The 21,241-nt window shown below is 37.3% G+C and overlaps 1 protein-coding gene across 28 annotated transcripts in view; it reads left to right on the top strand.

Moving 5' to 3' along the window:
• RBFOX1 (RNA binding fox-1 homolog 1) overlaps window positions 1-21,241 on the top strand; it is a 1,071,989-nt gene that overhangs the window by 992,642 nt on the left and 58,106 nt on the right. For 17 of the 28 annotated variants that reach the window (XM_056503454.1, XM_056503462.1, XM_056503455.1 and 14 more), the window contains 2 exons: window positions 5,131-5,184; window positions 18,384-18,464. In XM_056503454.1, coding sequence (XP_056359429.1) covers window positions 5,131-5,184; window positions 18,384-18,464 — 135 coding nt within the window. The remainder of the gene's footprint in view (window positions 1-5,130; window positions 5,185-18,383; window positions 18,465-21,241) is intronic. The other 11 variants (XM_056503480.1, XM_056503477.1, XM_056503467.1 and 8 more) reach the window with 1 other exon arrangement.

Genomic DNA, 21,241 nt, shown 5'->3' with positions numbered 1-21,241 from the left:
GGGGATGGAGGGAGGGAGAGCAGCAAGAATGAATTGCCTGTAGAACCTTTTAGTACCAGGGCACACATCTGGTTAAAGATCATTTTCCACGTCTTCCTTCTACAATTTGTTGAAGAAGGGCAGACTGGCATCAGGTGCTGCTTTCAGCTTTTTCCTTTTCCCGTGGAGAAATCAGAATTTCAAGCTGTCTAAAAATAAAATTCGTTCTAATACTGACCTAAGTTGATGCAATGTTGTACCTTAATGATAGAAAAGGAATCCATGGGTTTTTGAGGGGTTTGGAAACAATGCATCTTTTAAATGTTTCCTTTGGGAGTGTTTGATCATGTAGTTGAGTGTGCCTTTACTGGTTCAGAAAATTCAAATTCAGACAAGTTCCTAACTCAATGTCAAAGAATAGCTCATGAACTGAAGTGAATTGCAATTAAGCTTTCAGTTTTGCTATGTAGTTGTTGGTATTTTCTTTTCAATTTAATTCTGTTTTTCCCGTCCAGTAGAAAGCAGATGAAATATGCACATAAAGGTTTCCTGAGGTAGATTAGACTCTTTTCCATTTTGAAATATAATAGATCATATTTTCTGTATTTGAGGTCTCATTAGTGAGGTTTTACTAAAATCCAGGGCACACAGTGGCTTTATTTTTTAATGAAAGGCTCATTATTTTCTCATAACACAGTAAAAATAAAACACAGGGATAGTTTTCACATGACCTGATAATTGAGCTAATTAAAATGATCTGGAGAAGAAGGGCCTGAAATTCCTCAAGTTTCTTAGAAACTGTTTTCTTCCTCATTTTGTATGTGAATGTGAAGCTTGGCAAATTACCCAGATGGGAAAATCTCATTGGTTTTTACTGGGTTTAAAGCATCCCAGTGAATCTAGAAAGAGACACGAGGCTTGACTGGATCACACAGAGATTTTGTTGCAATGCAGAGCTAAATTAACCATGTGCATATGAGACTATGAACTCTGCTTGCTATATTGTAATGATAAAAGTAGTTTTTCTATAAATGATGATGCATATTTTGTATTCATATTATCCTAAGGCTACAAAATTGTTCATGAGCAAATAACATGTTACATATCAGCACAGCCAGTGCTGAAGGAAGGGAATGAGAGATGGGAGATTTTTATCCATGTGGTTTTAGAGGACATTCCTATTTATGCCCTGCAGTGCTGAATTACTTAGGTCATACATTCTCATTTATTAATATCCAAGACCAGGATGAGCAAAATCTGCTCTAAAGTATTTCCCACTTGAAGTGTTTTGTTTGTCATTTTTTATCCTGTTCCATCCGATCTGGATTTCACCAAAAGTATGAAATATGTAATTTTCACTAAAAGTATGAATGTTCAGTGCCTAAATAATTAGCATTTATTTATTGTGAACCCAGACATCCAAGGTGCTGCATGCAGAATATTCTTTTGCACAACTGTATCCAGCAAGCAAACCTTATTTCAATTCATAGCTTTTGATTATTTTAATCTTTCTTACATATTTTTTTTTTTTAATGCCTGAAGTCCCCTAAAGTAAACACACAAGGACAATCACGTCCCTCTTGCATAATCAACACAAGCAAGAAGGAGTGAAGTGCAGACATGTAAGGGGCTTCATTTAGTTTCATCAGTGCTTATGCTATCAGTCATCCTGGCATGGTACAAGTCTAGCTCTTTATCATTTTGTCAGGAATTAACCACTGCTGAGCTGATTATTTATTGAAGATTATTGTTGTCTAAAGTAAAGGTCTCATGTTTTAAATAAACTGTAAGGCCAGTTTTTTTCCACCAGTACTTTCCAATTTGCAAGACACTTACAGTGCAGGTAGCCAGAAACATTTTGTTTGCACATGCATTTTTATTTGCTTCAGCACCACTTACTTTTTAATGCCTCTCTTTATCTTTCAAAGTGTGTGTTGTGACTGGCATGTTGTTGGCAGGTATTCAAAAGGTAGTAGGGGCACATGTTGTATTCTATCAAAACGTCAGGAACTGCTATTTATTTTAATTTAAAAACAAGATACACTCTGTTTTGTGTTTCGTTCCTGAATACAGCTGGTGCCTTGATAACAGGGCTCATGTTGTTAATAGGATTGCCAAAGTCAGTAGATTTCAAGGTACAAAAACTTGATTTTTTTTAAAAATATATACAGCTTTGTTCAAATAAGTGATGTGCTTCTGTGTCCAAATAGCCTTTGAAATAAGTATGCTTTCCAGTGACTTTTGACTCTCCAAATGAGTAGTTGCTGGGAGAGCTTTTTTTGTTATCAGTCAGGATGATTTTGATGGCTCACCTCATGCTTTGGAGATACAACTGCTTTCTCTTCACAAAGAAATTCAGTGTTAGGAGCGCTGCATGTTGGCAAAAATATTTGAGACATTTTTAGATGTTCCAAACTCTCCTGTTCACAGCTGTACTTTCTTCTGATGCCCATGCTGAAATTCAGAATGCTCATCCAAGGGTTGTAGGGTATAGAGAATTATGGGCAAGTACATTCAGAGAACTGCAGCAATAAAGGAGAAACATGAAACAGAGATCTGTAGAAGGATAAATACAATTTAAAGTTTATGCTAGTGGTGCTTTGGATGCTCTAAATTTAGCTTTTAAATCACATCTAGTGCCTATTAGCACAGTTGAATCCTCTCCCACTCCCTGTCCCCCCTCCCAAGGAAGGAAATGGAGTCAAAGGGTTCTTTCCTACCCAAACCTTCCTCTGGCCATGGTGACCTCTCCAATCTATGGAGCAAAAATAATCCTCTCTGTGTTTCTGTGCCTCATTTTCCACCACAGCTTGTTACCCCAGGATCGTTTCCTTCCCTTCAGCACTGGACAGGTGCTGCTCTGGATGACTGGGGAGATGGGTCAGGCAGGAGGTTTTTTCTTTCCTTGGCTGGTTTTTAAGTTTCAAGCTTTTACAGTTTCAACTCAAGAAGGAGATTAATATTGTGACAGTAAGAAAAATGCACAAAATTACACCCACAGCCGAGAATTTGCCTCCTCCAGCTGCTGCAGAAGGGTTACTTGGCAGCTGCTCACTCAGATACATCAACTCCCATCACACTTGATTAACCCACACAGCTATGGGCCAGCACATTGTTGGCTGACAAGATAAAGTTAAGTTTAATTACTGTTATTTTCACGATGAATGAAGTATTTCCTCCATAGGCTTCAAAAAGTTAGATGAGACAGCCGTCACTGGGAGAGTGGTAAGGAGCTGAAATATGAGACTGCCTTTCAGCTGTGAAGAACAATCTGTGTCTTCCAAGATTATTTTTTTTTTCTCTCAGACAAACTGTGGCACTGTTAGTGTAACTTACAAGCTGAGAGATGTCTGTCAGCTGCTTTGACAGCAAAAGCTGACAGATCTAAAATTCTGTCCAATCTTTCATTTTGGGTGGTGTTGATTAATGGTCTTCTGAGAAGTACTGAATTTGAAATATTGGATATTCCCTTACTTATATAAAGTTAGATTTTTACCCAAAGTCTCAAAATTTGAGTGATTTTCTATGACACAGAATTTGGCTAAGAGATAAGTTAAACTCTCATGTTCCTATATATAATCATGTGGAATGCAAAATTGAAGGATCAGGTAAAACTCTTTTGGTATTTTCAGGAGAAAAAACTTTTTAGCCCTTCTTGGCCTTCTTTCCAGCTTCCCTAACTGTCTTGGGTACATAGAGCAGCTGCAGTCACTTCTACAGAGAAGGTGTCATGCAAAGCTGCTCACTCTGAACTTACTGGAATTGCCTTTCAAAACCACCCCTCCCCTCTCTTACTGAACAGTTAATTACTGGGAAATAGTGCATGAGGTACAGATAGCTTGAAAGGGTGGGAATAGTTTGTTTGTTATTGAGATTTTGCATTGCACTTTTTCAGTCTTACAATGCCTTGATATTTTATGATTTTCCACTGTGATTTTGCATTACACGATATGGCCAAGGCAGAAATAAACCTCGTGTGCATTTAAATTCTAATCATGGCTTTTGTGATTTTTGAAAAGCCTTGTTGTCAGTGTCTGAATTGTATTTTGATTCCAGAAGGAGTTATAAGTTCTATTTTAAGTACCATAGCTCTGGAGTTTACAACGTGCTTTTGCTCAGGGTTTTTCCCTTTGTTCCCATTTACAAAAAGTGCTTCCCACTCCTCTGATTTGAGTGTGCTTTAGGAAAACCCCTAATTTTTTCAATTCCAGTGGTTCAAACTAATTGTTCACTTAAGGAAAAAGAGAGTGTGGGTGGGAGGATGTTCTGTGGAGTTTGCAGTTACCTGGGAGTGGACCCACCTGTGGCTGAGCCAACCACAGTAATTAGCACTGCACACAGCAGAGAACACTGATGAGTTTGCAGCACTTTCCCTTGCTCTTCTCACTCCTTCCCCTCCAGTCCCTCCAGCTGGTTATCTCTAACATCCCCCGTGGTTTTCAGCCATGCCTGGCAATGCTGTAAGGTGTAGCAATAATTTGGAGTTTGGCCAGAGCACAGGTACAGAGGATCTGTGAGTCCTGGGCTGTGGTTCTGTGGCAGTCTTGGCAGGACAGTGATTATTTAACAGCAAGGCAGTGACTGATCTGTGCCCCTTGAGACCTGGCATTAGGCTGGACCCCGTGGGGCATCTCCTTCCTGTCACAACAGGCATTTCCATGCTGTGGCTGTGCTTTCATTTTGCCAGGGTAGAATTGAAATGCTCCAGTTATTTGGTTGCCCTGTAACCCTTGCTAGCAAAGGCTTATCAGAAATGTGTGTATCCAGAGAATGAATGAACTGTCCTGGCTCCTCTCCTCGTAACCAGAGAGCCAAAACAATGGCTAAGAACTCACCTGCCCTGTACCAGAGGCCATGGGGACACCTGAATGAGTGCTGGCTTCATTGCAGAGCTTAAGGAGAATATCCATGTGCATTTCAGCCAGGGTAATTCCACATGCCATTTACCCCAGTGCCACATGCCTGGCTTATTTCCATACCCCAGACACTGATATTATAGATCTGTGATCAAACATGCCTCTGAAACTTGAAATACATTGACCTTTCTTGAAGTAATTTTGTCTATATTTACTATACAATAGTAGTTATAATAATAATAGTTGTTATTATTACTAATTGAAGTATTAACTTTTATGTTTTTGTTTGCTGCAGGCTGGAAATTAAATCCAGTTGTTGGTGCAGTTTATAGTCCAGAGTTCTATGCAGGTAAGGATTGCTCTATGATTGTCCCCCTGGCCATATTTTATTTTAGGGTTCTTTTAAACATACAAAAGTACAGAATCTGTGTTTTCTGTGAGGTTTGCTTTCTTTGTGTGATTCACATTATTTACAACTCATTTATACATTTGTGACTGAGGATTTTACCTTACCTGGGCATAATAAACTTTATACAGAAAATATATGAATGCTTTTTTATTGGAAAATAGTATAACATGAAATGTGCTGCAATATCCTAGTCTTACATGAGATTTTATTTTATTTCATATTTTAGTGCAGTCACTTTCTTCCATTCTTTAGTAAGGAACAACAGCCAAAAAAATCTTATCTGTTCACATATATATAGTACATACATGAATATAGACATACATAGGTATAGAGGATATGCAATCATAAGCTTTTCCTGAGCATTTTTCTTGACATTTTATAGTTAGTTTTTCAGTTTGATGTTTTTGTATTTAAATCTATTTTTTCACCGGACTGAGACCAGATTCTGATTCTGGCTGCAGCTTGGAGTTAGAGATTCAATTTTTGTCTGCCAGAAGTCAGTCGTGGCTAGCAGCAGTTTCTAAATATGCTTTAGGAACAGAATTGAAAATAAACCTATTTTTAGTGTGAAACCCAGTTGATTCCAGAGGAGTTTGAATGCTGCCCACAAATAGCCATCAGGAAAGCGTTTTTCTTGGATGGTTGTTAAGCATGGGAAGAGGTTGTCTGCAGAAGCTGGGGGATCTCCACTCATGAAGATATTCGAGTCTCCAGTTGACAAAGCTGAAAAACTTCTGTTAATTTGAGGGACTTCAAGAGATTAAAATTGTTGAAAAGGACACTATAACAAACACATACTTATGGTTAAAAACATATTCTAATGAGATAGATAAAAATATTCCAATTAGGGTAAAAGTAGCACAGTATAATAAAAATGCTAACTTGGCATTCGCAGTATTTGGTGCAGGCAGAATTTATTTCCTTGCTGATGTATGTCTGTGTTGAAAACAGGAATTTAACATTGATCTCGTTTGAGTAGTTAGTGAACCAACCCTGAACCTGCATAAATTAGAAAGTTAGAGTTATTAGTCATTTTATATAAATGACTTTGTGTTAATGACAAATATAATAATATTCCCATAGTACAGTAATCAATTTTCTAATACGTATGCAGAATTAACAATCTGACTTATAATTGTCTCATGAAGTAGGGCATGAAGAGTTCACATAGTTTGTAAATTAAAATCAATATTTTCAATCTCTCTTGAAGGTAATTTTCCTAATTTACTGGACTTTTCCCTAACATTTATTTTGTCTTTTAATTATAAAATGGCAGGTTATTGATTTTTTTGTATAACCTCCTAAAGTCCCAAGTGCATTTTTATTGCCAACACTAGGGAGGTGTTTGCCCTTCTTAATGAGAATCTTTAATTACCATTAGAAGAGTATTAATTTAATTTTATGAATTATGACACGAACTCCACCACACCTTTGCAGAAAGTTCCATCAAGATACTTCATTTATTTCAGATTTTTATTTCTGTCTATACATGCGGGCAGGTTTATGTTTTGTTGGGTTTTTTTCAATGAATTTCAAATGCATTTTTTTATATTGAGTAAAAGACGGTATCTCTCACATTTAAACAAATAAATTTTCTTTTAAACAATTGAGTTAATATTGTGCAGATCTCCTAAAGTCATTAGGAAATGAACCAGTAAAGCAACATTGCAATTCTTGCATGTTGGAATAGAACACTGTGACTTACCTTTACTTTTGGGTTCACTCCACTGCCTTCCTTAGAGAAGAAGCAAATGAGTTTTTGAAGATTATAAAATCAGAGGTGTGATTCTTAAGACAGAGTTCTACTTGTTTAGTTTACTTTTTGTCTCCAGCACTGTCTTGTCTCCAGCACTGTCATGATAAAAACTGTACCAACTTTTTCACAGTCAGTGCGAGAAGTTCCTTTAGCTCCTAACAAATGATGAAAAATTTGGCCACTTCTGAAATAAAGATGATACATTTACAGAGAAACTGTTGATTTAAAGTACCTTTAATCTTCATAAATAAGTGCAAAACAGAAGGTTATACAAAGCTGTCAGGATGGCACTGATGAATGGCAAATTCCCCCGTCTCTCGACTGCCGGCGGCGCCGCCGCCGCGAGGCTTCCCCGTATTGTACATCAAATCTGCCAACTCATTTCTGTGATTAAATATTCCATCAGTGCGGGCTGGAAGGCGGTAAAGCTTAACAAGATTCATAAGATGCACCACTTGAATACACATAACTCACTTCCTTGGATGGAGAGCACCCCGCGCGCACAGGAAAATTAGAATTGAGTTAAATTACTCCGTGAGACAAGATCAATAGAGAAAGGAGAAGATCCCCTAATGCAATGCAAATCTAAGGTATAGTTATGTCCTGACAACTTGAAGCAGACAATTAAAGTCAAATAGGGAGGAACACAGTGTAAATCAACCCTAAAACCTTGAAGGTAATGGTAAACAGTTGGACCAGTGACATGATTGTTGTGGCTCGGGGTTTTTTGGAGTGTACACTCCTGTGAAGAAAAGCCTTTGTTGAGAAAACACGTGACAGCTGAAAATGGAGACTCCAAGATGCACAGCAGTGGTAGGAAAGTATTACTTGTGAACAGCAAAATGCTGTATAATTACAAATCACTATGGGTTTTTCTTCCTGGGTAGCCCTTCTAAGGCTGTTTTTGTGCCTGTGAAGTGCTCGTGCTGCAGTAAATTCCACTGCTCAGGCAACGATGGAGTTGGTGTGGATTTCCAGGGACACCTTTGGGAGACAGGAGACTCCTGCTGCACTTCCAGGGCTCCCTGATGGCCCCCAATTCCTGCCCTTCCCACCCTTCTGCTGGGAAGTCCTAAAATGATATTGTAGAGAAAATTAAAGGGATTTTTTTCTTTTCATGCATCATTCCAGCTTTTCACAGAATTGCACTTTTCCATATATGATAATGGATAGGAAATTTTTAAAAAGATGACTTATGTCCACACAGTCTCCCCCTAGCAAATAAAAGCATACTGTTTAAGGGGGTTTTCTTCTTATGAGAAAGGAATGCTTAATGAAATTGTGTTATCCATTTATTTTTTAAATTCTTAGGCAGGTCCTAATAAGGAAAGTTGTAAGAAGCACTCTGTGATTTGTCTCACAAAGTCTTCATGGAAACTGAGATAATTTTTTTATCTGTTTGTATTTCCATCCAGTTAAATACATCCCATAGTTTTCCCGTGTTTAAGCTAGAGTCTATTCTTTTCCCCATACACTCATTTATGGCAGGGAAAATACAGATTTGTAGCTGGGTTTCTTTACTAGGTATGCTCTGGTACTTTCTTTGTTTCTGTGGTTTGTTATAATATCATTTTCACCTGCTTATTTTTATATAGTGTATATTTTATCTGTAATACCAAGCCTTTCTTTCTGCCTCAGGCAGTCTGACAGCCAAGTTCCATGTTGTTCCTTTCAGTTATTGCAGATATTTTTGTTTTTCTCTTTTGGGTTTTGGAGCAATGAATTTTTGAGCAATCTCTTGCACTCTCCTTATTGAAATCTAGGATATTGTTGCACCTGTGCTACTACAACAGATCAGTCCTGTACAGCAGGTAGCTTGAGACACAGTAAAGCCATTTTAAAAGATTTTTTTATTCCTGGCAGAAAACAGTTTTGTTGGAGAGGCTCATTTTTGGCAGTTCCCAAGTTGCAAGGTGAGGGAAAAGATGTTACAAAAATTACCTGGAAATCTAGTGAATTCTCTTTCAGAGAAGAGTGGAATTCACAGTAACTCACAAGAGAAAATATTCTTGTCTGGTCCTAACCAACAAACAGTATTTCAGAAATTTAAAAATTTGAGTTGACAGTGGAGAAAGAAAGGACTGAAGATTGGAAGTGAAGAACCATTAGAGCAAGTCACTGAGCACAGCTCAGTGGAAAGCAGAAGATTCCATCCTCCTTTTACTTAAGGCACTATTATTTTTCCTGAGTTAATAATGACGTTTTAGGAGTTTCAGGAGATAGTTTCAAGTCATCCCACATATCTGAGTAGTTGTATTCACTTCAGAAATAGCCTTTACCCAGTGAAGACTAATGTAAGCACCCAGTTTCTTGGGCAGTTATTCCATAATCACTGGCAAAATTTTCCCCATCACTCAAAATGAAAGAGAGGGGAAGAGTCTGTGCATTTTAAACTATTTTATAAGCCCTCAGAAGACAGAGAAGTTTTAGATGCCTGGGGCTTTCTGGCATTTGAAATCCAGCAGTATCCACCAACAATCAGATTTTGTAGCAAATTTCCTTTCAAAAAATTGTTCAAAAGTTTGGAGTAGAATGCTGTATATAATTAGAAGTAAAGAGCTACCAGAGCAATATATATAAAGCCATGCCCTTAAGTAAGATGAATCCAGGGGAAGAGAGGATTCCTGTACACTTGCTAATACTAATTCTCTTTGTTCATGTCTTAAAGCATCTATTTCTGGAGTGTAAGAGCACCTGGGATTCATTTCATCTTTCTAGTGTTTCTCTTTGAATTTAAATGAGTCTTACATAAGCTCAACAAATACCCTAGAAACACTTCTCAGTGTTTGGAGTTTGGGAAGCTGAATTATATGCTTGCACAGCATTCTAATCCTGGGGTAAAAGTTCACTCTATCATATCTCCAAAGTAGAATTTTTCTAAAAGCTGTCACTCCATAGATTAACTCATTTTACCATTTGGTTACATACACTTGGTTTCAAACTTTGCTATTGACTAAGCAGATTTTCCTAAATAAATATATTTGCAATACTGTTAGCTAAGCAGCTAAAATAGTTTTCTACTACAGTCAAATAATTATTGTTTAATATTCTGTGTTATGTAGATGCTTCTTTTCAAAGTATAACACACATCTATACGTGTTGTTTCAAAAATCATAATGTTGAAAGTACCATCATACAAATGAGGAGTTCCTAGGTAGATTAACACCAGTGATGACAGCTAATGCATTTCTAAAACTCTGTGGAGCTTTTACAAGCCATTATAGAGGAAATCCTGGTTTATGAAAGATGAATAAAGCCAGAAAAAAAATGGAATTCAGCAACTGCACTAGCTGTTTACTAAAATAAAAAATAAATAATAAGAATCCAGAATTAATTATGCCTTATGCTATATTATAATGAGTTCTTCATTAAAATGTAAACCCTTATGGAAACTAAACAAGGTTTATTCAAAGCTAATGCCACTGACTTACTTTTTCAAACATTAATTTAGTCAATTGGTTATATATTTAATCTGGAGCAGATAATCTACCTGTATTCACCATTGTTTTGAAGTCTGCACATTTTAAAGAGGTGAGCACAGATACTGTCACTGTTACCCTTTTGAAGGTGTTTCTCTTGGATTTGTATCACACAGGATGTACTTAGGGTTTGATATTCTTCTATGTGATCTCCAGAAGAAATTCCATAGATTTGGTTATTTAACTGTAAATCTTTAACCATAGATACAGCTTTATTCCAGAAGGTAGGAAACTCTTAGGAAGGGAGTTTTTATTTTTTCAATGTAAAATTTTGTGAATTTTGACCCTAGTCTAGTATGGGGAACCATTTGATACTCGATTAGGATGGATTTGTTCCCAAACAGAATCAGTAGAAACAGGAATTCTGTATTGGCTGAAAGGTGGAGTTCTTTCAAAATAAGGGAAGGGATGTGTTTGGGGGTGGGTGGTTGCATCTCTCTGCTCGATGGTAAAATCCTGCTGAGATGTAGGTCTTGATCTGCTGACCGTGTTTCCATGTTTCTCCTGAGTTCACATAGGAGATTTCCTTGTTTTTTACTTAAATAACCCAAAAGAAAGCCTTCTGAGCCATAAGGAGCTGTACTGTCCTTTCTTTGCCATTGTGTTGTTTCCAAGTTCTTGTGTTTGTTCAGATGTTTTTATTGTGGTTATAACGGACCAAATTTTATAGGGCTAAAAATGTTAAGTACTGTTCCTTACTCACAAAAAAAATCTTTAAAGGAAAATTATCTTTGGATTTCTCTTACATCATTCTGGTGCTCAGTGAAAATGTGTTCTTTCTGGTTAGTGAGGGAATTAAAATGAGTTAAATAAATAAGGTGACAGCCTCTCCAGGCTGTGTATGGTGTAGGTTTTGAGGCTGGATGTAAATCCAGCTGTTTTAGAGCTGCTGCTCCTGTCTCACCAGCTGCTTGGGCAACAGGGATGAGCCTGGGTGGGCACTGCCTGGACCTGAGCTAGGGCTGCAAGATGCATTTTTAAAATAAAACTGGGGCTTTAATCCAAGTACTAGCCAGGAAGAGATGTAAAAAGCACTGGCTTAAGGATCTCTCAGAGGAAAATTTAAGACAAACTACAAGGTCATCACTAAAAGGTTTGTTTGTTCAGAACTGCGTGGGATATTTGCAATGCTAGATAAGTTAGTAGCAGTTATGTGGAGGAATAAATTCCTGTGATTAGAAGAATAACCAAGTTAGAAAGATCCATGTGTTAGGATGGACAGTCAGGCAGACAAACCATTCTGAAATGTAAAGTAATAAAGTAATATGTGAAATGTAAAGTTAATAGAGTTAAGTGGAATGGAAAACAACTCTGCTCTGTGTTAAACCTCGATTGCATCTGTAAATTAATGCTAAAGCAGTTGAAGATTATGGTTAATTGTGTTCCAAACATATTGCTAATGTTTTTTCCTCCTTCTTATGCATTTTTTTTCCCATTTTGGGCACTGGATGACAAGATCTCCAGTATGCACTGTAATTGCATTTCATAATACTTATTGAGAGTAACTTTTAAAATACAGTTTTCATTCATTTGTTTGTTATGGAGGTAGCTGAGAGGGCCTGTGCTTTACAAGCTCTGTTGGTTTGGTGCTCTCAGATTTTTGGTTATCTCCAAGCACAGAATTGCTTCTAGTAAAAGTGAGTGCTTTGGAAACTTTGGAAACATTGCATTACCATTTTTGTAATGTTTTTTTATGCTCCTGAAATTCTGGAACCTGTCTGGGCTAGGAAAGAAATAGACTAGTTAAAGCCAGGATTATGCATGATGATTCAATTTTTGGTCTTTTATATTCTCAGCTTGTCATTCAGAATAGAATTTTATTTATAAGTCAGAACCAGCATTTGCTGGTGTAAGCAAAGAGAACTGAGGGATTAGTAATTTGCATCTCTGCATCTAATTGCATTAGATTTGCATCTCTGTCTTATAGATTTACTGAAATAGGTAATTTACACAGAAAATAGTGTCTTGACACAATATGAGAGGATAAAGCATAAACACATCCACTTGTAATCCCTGCAGGGCCATGTTGAAACTGTAGTGTTTGTGTTTGGGCAGAAAGGCTCCAGTTTCATCTGTTCTGTGATTCTTTTCCTCTTGCAATCTTTATTCAACAGGCAGACTATGAATGCAGCCCCTTCAAGTTATCAGCAGAACATGAGTGCATGTTGTGTATTGTCAAGTGTCTTCTTTCAAGAAGAGCATAATTCCAGCTCAGAGTTTACTTCAGAAGTTTATACTTCAGAATTTCTCTCATGTTTTTTCTCAGTTACAAGTGAACCAAGAGTAACCATCATTTACTTGCTGTCTGCTAGAAAGATAAAGAATAAAGACTTGATTTTTGAAAGATCCTGAACCACTTCAGTGGGATGCATGTCCCAGTATAAAATAGTGGCACTGAATGTCAGAGTTCATGTGCACCTGAGGCTGTAGAGAGGCACTTTAGAGCAAACATATTTTTCAGGAAATCCTGATGGTACCACTCCTTTTTCTTCATGACTACATAATGCATGTCCAGTTTTTAGACTTTTCTGGTGACAATGTGTGGATTTGCACTTGGGTGCCATGATAAAGTTCACTAAGGAGCACAGACAAAACTCTCTAAGCATGGTCCAGATTTTGGTACAAGCACCAGTTTGTGAGTTTAGTTTCAGTTTAGTTACCAGTCAAGGAATGCTTGTGGCTGATTAATTATGCTTGTTTTTTTTTTTTTTTTAATGTTTTTTCCCCCTTCCCTCTCTTTTAAACAATGTATATCAGGTTATATGTGAGTCAGGGACTTCCTACATAAATGTCTGTATAGAGCACAGGTTCTCATTACCAGCAGCAAGCACACCCTGGCTGTTCAATAATTGAATGCATTTCAGGTTTGCTGTCAGAAGGCAATATAGGAACAGGTTTGGACTTAGGAAAATCACTTTTAGACATCAACTGCTTTAGATTCTCCTCCCTACCTTCTTGTTTAAGTGAAACTAAATATAAACTTTGGTGGGATTAAACACACGTTTTGTTTGTATTTTTAGCCTATTGGAAGAAAGGAGGCGTGTGGTTTGGGGTTATACTATTTTATTCCTTGTTAATAATGGATGAAACAATCCAGTGTATCAACACAACCATCCTTGAGTGGTTGTGTTAAAATCTGAAGGCTATTATTCAATTTATAGAGATCCCAGATAACTGAGGGCCCTCAAAGAGCACTTCTTTTTGAATTAACAGCATATTTAAAAGCATGCTAAGTCTGTGTAGTCTGACTATTGATATTGAAGGGCTAAGAGAGCACTTAACTACTATTATGTATTCAAGAGAGAGGCTGTAGAGGCTCTCTTGAAATTCCCTAGTCAGAAGGGACAATAGAAGCTAACATACACTATTACTGCACAACAGGAGCCTTTTATTAGGTGTTTCTGATCCATTTCTGTGAGACATTTCGAAATAATCCATCACAGAACAATATTTCAGCTCAGAATAAAAATAGTGCTATTTCTGTCTGAAAATGCCAATATTGAATTACACTTTTAGAACAGCAAACCAAGAGTGGGCATGGATTGCTGATGAGGATCCTTGATACACTTGCAAATCTCCTGATCTGTTCATGAGAGATGCAGCTTTGCAGTTTTCTTCATGCATTGAACAGCAAGGTGTTTAGGAATAATAGCTGTTGCAAAAGGTACAAAGGAAAAGAGTGATCAGAACTAACTCAGGGAGAACTGTCTGCCATCCAGGTGGACTGGGAGAAAAAGAGAATGAAAAAACAATCACTGGATTCAATAAAGAAACGGGGTTTTGTTTAGATTTAAATTTAGATTAGGCTCTTAAAATAACAGTTGGTACTAATGTAGGCAAAATGAGACTCAGCTTCATTTTTAATCACTTTTTCCTGTGGCTTTATTTGGATTTTTTTGTTTGTAAATAGTATTAAAGAATGGATGAACTGGTACTTTGTTGTGAGAGGCAGTAGGAAGCTCATTTTGGTAATACAATAGGAAAAATATGTGTAAAGAGAGTTGATTTACCTGGAAAGCTGAGAATACAATGGATTAGAGTAATGGAATCATCACTAAATCTCCTTGTGTATAGAAGTTACTTAGTTCCTGTATTGCAAACACTCATTTCAGCCACCTGTGCACCAAACCCCAGCCCTGGATATTGGGTTTAATTCCTGCCACAGAAAATGCTCCTGTTTTACCCTTGTTGTGAAGGCAGCAGTGGGTTCTGAGAGCTCAGCACCTCTGTCACTCCCAGCTCTCCTGGGAAGCTCTGCCTCCTTAGCATTCCTGGAGTCAGAAGAACATTTTTCCCTGTCTCATTTTGTTGTGTCCCAGGGCAAATCCCCAATAAGCAACATCTGTCCTCTTCTTTTTTGTAACTCCCACCAAAGCTTTTTGGAGAATAAATACCAGCACTGTAAATAGGAAACTTTTGCTTTGTGAGCCAAGGTACTCATGATGTGTACAGTGAGGTGCTGCTGTAGGCTCAGGTTCTCTGTCATGGTATATAAAATTTAAACCATGGCCAGGAAAGCTTTCTGGAAGTTTCATCTGCTTCTGTGACAGAGAGAGCTGGGCCCATGAAGAAGGCCTTGTAATGCTGTTAATTTTAAACCAACAGCATGATTTTAGCTGATGATTTATGTTTAGAGTTTTTTGTTGTTTTTTTTTTTGCCCCTGCAGAAAATTCTATTTATTTATTTATTTATTTACTTATTTACTTATTTATTTACTTATTTATATTTATAATTCCTCAAACAATACCATCAGACACAGCTAACTGTGTGAATTCTTTTCAACTAATTCAGATGTTTTCTTCTAAGCTGCCTGTAGTGCTGGCTCCAGTGGCTCCAGTTAAAAGATATTTTTAACAGAAGGGGTTTTAAAAATCCTTTATAATTGAGTGGGTGAGTCCACATGTTGATCCTTGGTGTTTCTTCTTGGCTCTTTGAGGATTTGAGAACTACAGTGACTTTTTAGCTGTTTTACATGAGGCACTGAGTACTCTGTGCAGCACCCTGAGTATGTTGGTATTTCTGTAGATTAGTTTATCTGCACCATGCAAATAACTGTACACAAAAATCTTATTTTTAAAAGTATGAAAAAATGAGGGGAAATGCGTTTAGTCAGAGATCTTGAAACCACTGGGAACTGAATTTTAAGTATTCTAAAAATATTAATGACTGCACATCACTTTTTTCACAGTCCTGAACACTTTTAGAGTAATTATTTCTCAAAATAACTGTGGTGCTTCAGCAAAGGACCTCATCAAACAGCACATTCTTAATCATGGGCTGGAGGAGAAAACAGTGGAGGAAGAGAAGGATGAGTGGGAATATTCTTTGATCTTGGGGTGTCTGGTTTTGTCAGAGCTGCCAGGCACTTCCAGGGGTGAGGCTGGGTCTCTGCCATGCCCCTGCCCCAGGCTGGTCCCTCAATGTCCCCTCTGACACTTCAAAACTTCACATTCAAATCCTCTTTTCTAAAAAAAAAAAAAAAAAAAAAAAATCCAAAAAAACCCAAACCCTTTATTCCATCACACTAGAATTTAGTGTTCTGAAGGACAAAAAAATACTTTAGGTTTTTTTTTTTCCCCCCATTGGGGAGTTTATAGATTGTTTCTGTGTTCTGAGGTTTATCCACGATCTTACTGTAAATAATTCAATCTTCCCTCAGTTGTATGAATTGCAATTTAAATACTTTTAATACCAAAATTAGATGCAGAAGAAATAATCTTTTCTTACTGAAGTAGATTAAAAAGTTACATATTTTTTTCCTAACAAATTCTAATAATAATAATGTTTTAGTTATCAGTATTAATATTATGTACAAATTCAAAGGCAGATTGTCAAAATATAATTAGAAGGCTCTGTGCAAGAAATTAAATACACTCTAGTAGCAGAGATGAAAAAAGCATCTGTTATGAAGTACTTTAATTAGAAATTAGACGACTAGAGTAGGAAAAATTAGATTTGTATGAGATGAAATCAGAAAACATATAAGAATCTTAGAGGAGGAAAATACCTACAGAGCATGGAGGAAGGCAAGTGCTATTGAGGATTTATGGTGAATAATGTAAATAAACTGTAATCTTTGACTTCTAAAAATCTTTTGCTCTGTTTTCTAGACACACTTGAAGTAATTATAGTTATATTATTCTTAAAGCCTAATGAAAATGACTGATTTTCCTGATGTGCTCCTCTCAGCTGGATGGATGCCTCTGGTCTTCAGCTCACTTTCATTTGCAGGCTTCTGCAGTAGCTCAGGTTTTGAAGCATCTGTGGTGTTAAATTCATCCATATTCCAACATACGCATTCCTAGGGTCACACAAGTGTGTGCCTAGGGCTTTTTTGTTTGTTTATTTATTTTATATTTAACCTGAAAATCCTGCTTGTAATTAGGACCTCAATAGCTTCATGTTCATTTGCCAGTTTCTACACAAGGGCTGAAGGCTGAGGGAGATATCAATACAATCAATGATGTGTTGTCTTAAAGTAAGGGGGAAAATGAGCTTGTTTTGTATTTTATCTTTTATATTACTTGTGGATGGCTGGAAAAAGCAAGCACCTCTAAATCCTGTTAGCTAAGGGTGTGCTATTTCCTGGGAAGGTTAGCAGCATAGCAATTAATGAGATTTCCAGTAGTCACAGTCTTAGTTAAATTGCATAGATTCCAAGAATTATTTTAATACTCTTCAATATTTCCACTATTTCTCCTTCAAGTGACAGCTGCAAGCAACAATCAAAGAATTGGTTAATGGCAGACATTTTAAAAAAATATATTTTGGGAGAACTCTGGAGTGTTGAATGGAAGTTGAGAATTGCTTCTGTAATACTGTGGAAAATGTGTCTGCCATTTGCACTTAATCCTGTCCTTCCAAACCCATTGGACTCAACTCAGTGCAGTTCCATTGCATGTCAATGCACAACATCGAAAGTTTCACAAATCTCCATAAAGATTTGATGGGTTGGAATTGTGTGATTCACAAATCCTGACAGCTTGAGGCATGTCAGTGTATGTGTGTATGAAATCCTCTGTGTGTTTATACAGATATATGCACATATATCTGCAAAACCAGATGTCTCATAACCCACTTTTCCTGGTGGACTTTATTCCAGAAGTGAAGAAATTTTTTCCTAGTTTGAAAGTACAGTTATTTCAACGTATCAATGTTCAATCTGTATTCAGCTAAGATTGTTAAACACATTTTTAAGAAAACTTGACATACTTTATTTAAGTTCATTTAAAAGAAAAAAAGGAAATAACCTTAAACTTGTGTCGTTTGTCCAAAATGTGCATTGCAAAAGTGTTGATTTGAATTTGGTTATTGCTTTTACTTTCATTCCTTTGGGGGGGCAAAAAAGAAAAAAGTTTTGTTTTATCTGGTTTTGTTCTCAATCCTGAACCCAGGTTATTTACTGTAATAGAGAAATGTATTTGCACAAGTATATTTGTGCATTCCTCTGAGCAGAAATTCAGCTGTGTCAGTGACCACACAGTGACCATGGGAGCGATGTCACCTGGGTGGTACCTGGGATGCTGCACATGAGATTCCTGCTGCACATGAGATTCCTGCTGCTCCAGGAGCCTCGTTCCAGCCAGGGCCAGGGGCTGAGGAGGCAGCAGCAGGGCGGGGAGGGCGGGGGGTGCAGTTTTGGGAGAAGCAGGGTGAGAGGGAGAGAGAGCGGCCGGGCTGCAGCGGGAGAGCGCGCTGGTTTTGGGGGCATGCCTGTGTTCTGCTTCTGCCAACGTCTGCCTGGGCTGAGCTGGGCTCTCTCTGCTGTGCAGTCAAAGGACAAAAAGCGCCCCTGGTTCAGCTCTCCGCTCTGGTTGGGACTTGATTTCTGTTTTGAGATGAAAACTGAGCTTTAGTTGAAGTGCTCCAAAACCAGATACCACTCTCTCTCTCTTTCTTGTAGGCAGGGTGCTGCTGTGCCAGGCAAACCAGGAGGGATCTCCCGTGTACAGTGCCCCCAGTTCACTAGTATACACATCCACAAGTAAGCTAGTGTTATGGCTCGTTTCTTGTTCTGTTTTTGTGACAAAAGCACATTAATGTCAATTAAGCCCCCTAAAAAATGTCAACTTTCCCAACAGCTCTTGTTAAGGTAAATGTGGTGGTGTTTATAAGCATATATAAGTAATGTCAACAGATAATTCAGTGTTTTTAGTTGCATCTTTATTCTCAAAGTATGTTTTATTTTTAAAAAAGGAAAAAAAAATTGCCTATATTGCGATGTTGTACAGAAATGGTGAAAAGTTCTACAGTAACAGTGAATCCAGTACTGTTGTGTGCTCTGCATTTCATGTAGAAGATGATGTGTTTCTCCTGTCCTGCTCACAACTGGGATTTAATTCACAAAATGTCTGTTACCATTTGATTGGGTCAGGAAGCAATTAGATATGAGATCTTTTTCTACCAAAGAAACAGCCTGTATGAAAGTGGATATTTTGAGCCATAAAAAGCTGCTCTAATAAAAAGAGCAGAGACTCTGACATGATGGATGCTGCCATCAGCCATTTTTTTCATACAAAACTTTGGAGTAGAGATGCTCTGAAATTCTGAGCAGAAATCTCCTCTGAGAGTGTTTTAGATTGGATTGGTGGTACCACTGATTCTCATTCTGGCCTCTAGTGGGATGAGAAACCAGGAGCTGAATGCAGGAGCAGTAACAGCTCTGTGTTCATTGTAGTCCTCTGTAAAGAAAATACATGGTCTGATTGAACAGCATTATCAGATATGCTCTTTATGAAGATTGTATTCAATCCAGAATGCACTTCTACTCTCATAGAGCTTATCTAGACTGCTAAAATAATTATTTTTTAAATTAAAACCAGGAATTAGGACAAAAGAGTTCCATAGTGATCATCTCTACAGTCATGTAATTCTCTTTTGTCAAACATTATCAATGGCATCCCTAGAGCTGCTGCTTTTCCAGGATTCTTATGGGATCCCCTTTAAATGAGGAGTCTACAAATGCATAGTGAAATAACTAAATACATCAAGTGTTTTAAATTGTGAATTAAATTGTCAGTTAAGTCTGCATTTGCTTCCAGGTGCTCCAAGAATGTTTTCTAATATGTCACCTTTCCCTAACAGTGGTTTTTTTTTTTACTTATTGAAGTAAGACAGAGATATGAACTACTTACAGTTTAAATTAATGCTCCCTTTTGGACATTTTTAGTGCACGCCTCCTTTTTGACTGACACTTGTTTTCTTAGAAAATGACCCAAACATTTCACTCATCTCACTATTAGGGAGCTCCTTTTAGAGAAGAGGCGACAGTGTTTGTTATAATTTTCTGAAAATTGTTCTTTGAAAGGTTTTCATAAGTTTACCCTGTTGCTCCTATTGTCTCACTGAGTTGTGTCCCAGGAATTTTATTTTTGGGATTGCTGTTTCCATCAGATGATATTTCCACTAATATTGATTCCCCAGAGACACTGTGAGCAAGCTGAGCTCTGGAGTTCACTGTTTCCATTACGTCTCCTGAGTCAGTCCTGTTGAAAAATCTTATTTTGCAGTGGTGCTCCTTGAATAATGATATCCTAACAAACACCTGTTTGTTTTCAATTATGCCAAATGCATAAATAAACAAGCTTTGCCTATCTGTCTCCCACTGGGCAATGTGTAATACACAGTTTCATAACAGGCATTGCTGGTAGCCCTTGCAGTAGAAATTATTCCACTTTTGCTGAATCTGTGTGTGGGCAAGCCATGATTTTTCCTTTATTATGTAGAGAATTTCCTCTTGCCAAAATGTAGTTTCCCCTACAGGGTCACAACTCCTAATAACACAAAATTACTGCAATTACTAAATATTGTAATTAGTTTTTTTATTTCTTCTTATTACAAAACTTTCAATAAAGATGTAAAATAGCTTCATTTCTATAGGAAATTCCACTAGAAGGGAATAGAAATGAAGGTTGGCTTTTGTCTCATTTCTTTTATTAGTTTAAAGATCTTCTATATCCCATTTTTGTGCACATTTGTAATATTGAAATTATAACTGATAAGTCAACATTAGTGTCTAGGAGATGAATACTTGTACTATTATCATTCCATGTAGACAACAATATTGCATCCTTCCTTTTTGAATAATTTGTTAATCGTTTATTCTGTTACTGCTGATATTGTAACTGTGATGTTTTACAACAGCTTACATTGTGAGAATTAAGAGGTTTTCAGTTTGTGACTGTGTTAACAGAAGGGAAAGAGTCTGCTGAAATTTTTCTAAAGCCATCTGAGATACTTGAAGTTCATGGAGTGCTAATGGCATTTAGGAGTTTTCAGATTGTTTGGGAGAGTACAGTCCCCATTTTTCAAATTGTTGTCTAACTTGACTGTTCATCTTTTGCTCCTGAGGTATAAGGCATGAAGGACTTGGAATATGGTTGTAAGATGTATTTTTCTTAATGTGGCTAGCTTGGTTTCTCACTGAACTTGTTGGTTTTTAATTGTGCTGGCCACTGGTAGTCTCTGGTGACTCTGGGCATTTTCCCTACTGGCTCTCCAGAAAGAAGACTGCAATTCTTGGAGCTACTCTTTCCCTTCTGATATTTTATTTCTCCAGGATATATTTCATGTATCACACTATACCTTTTGCAGCACAATGATTAGTTACACCTCTGAATATGTCAGGAGATGGAAACATGGCTCTGCTTCCTTCCATCACTTCTGGCCCTTTGCATAATACAGAAAGAAATGAGCTGTTTCTTCTGCAAGCAGTGGAACAAATCAGCAGCAATAGTCTCTCATGCCTCATCTGTTCTCTTA

This window comes from Oenanthe melanoleuca, chromosome 14, assembly GCF_029582105.1.
Source record: "Oenanthe melanoleuca isolate GR-GAL-2019-014 chromosome 14, OMel1.0, whole genome shotgun sequence".
Classification (NCBI taxonomy): domain Eukaryota; kingdom Metazoa; phylum Chordata; class Aves; order Passeriformes; family Muscicapidae; genus Oenanthe; species Oenanthe melanoleuca.
This window is presented reverse-complemented; position numbering and strand designations above follow the sequence as displayed.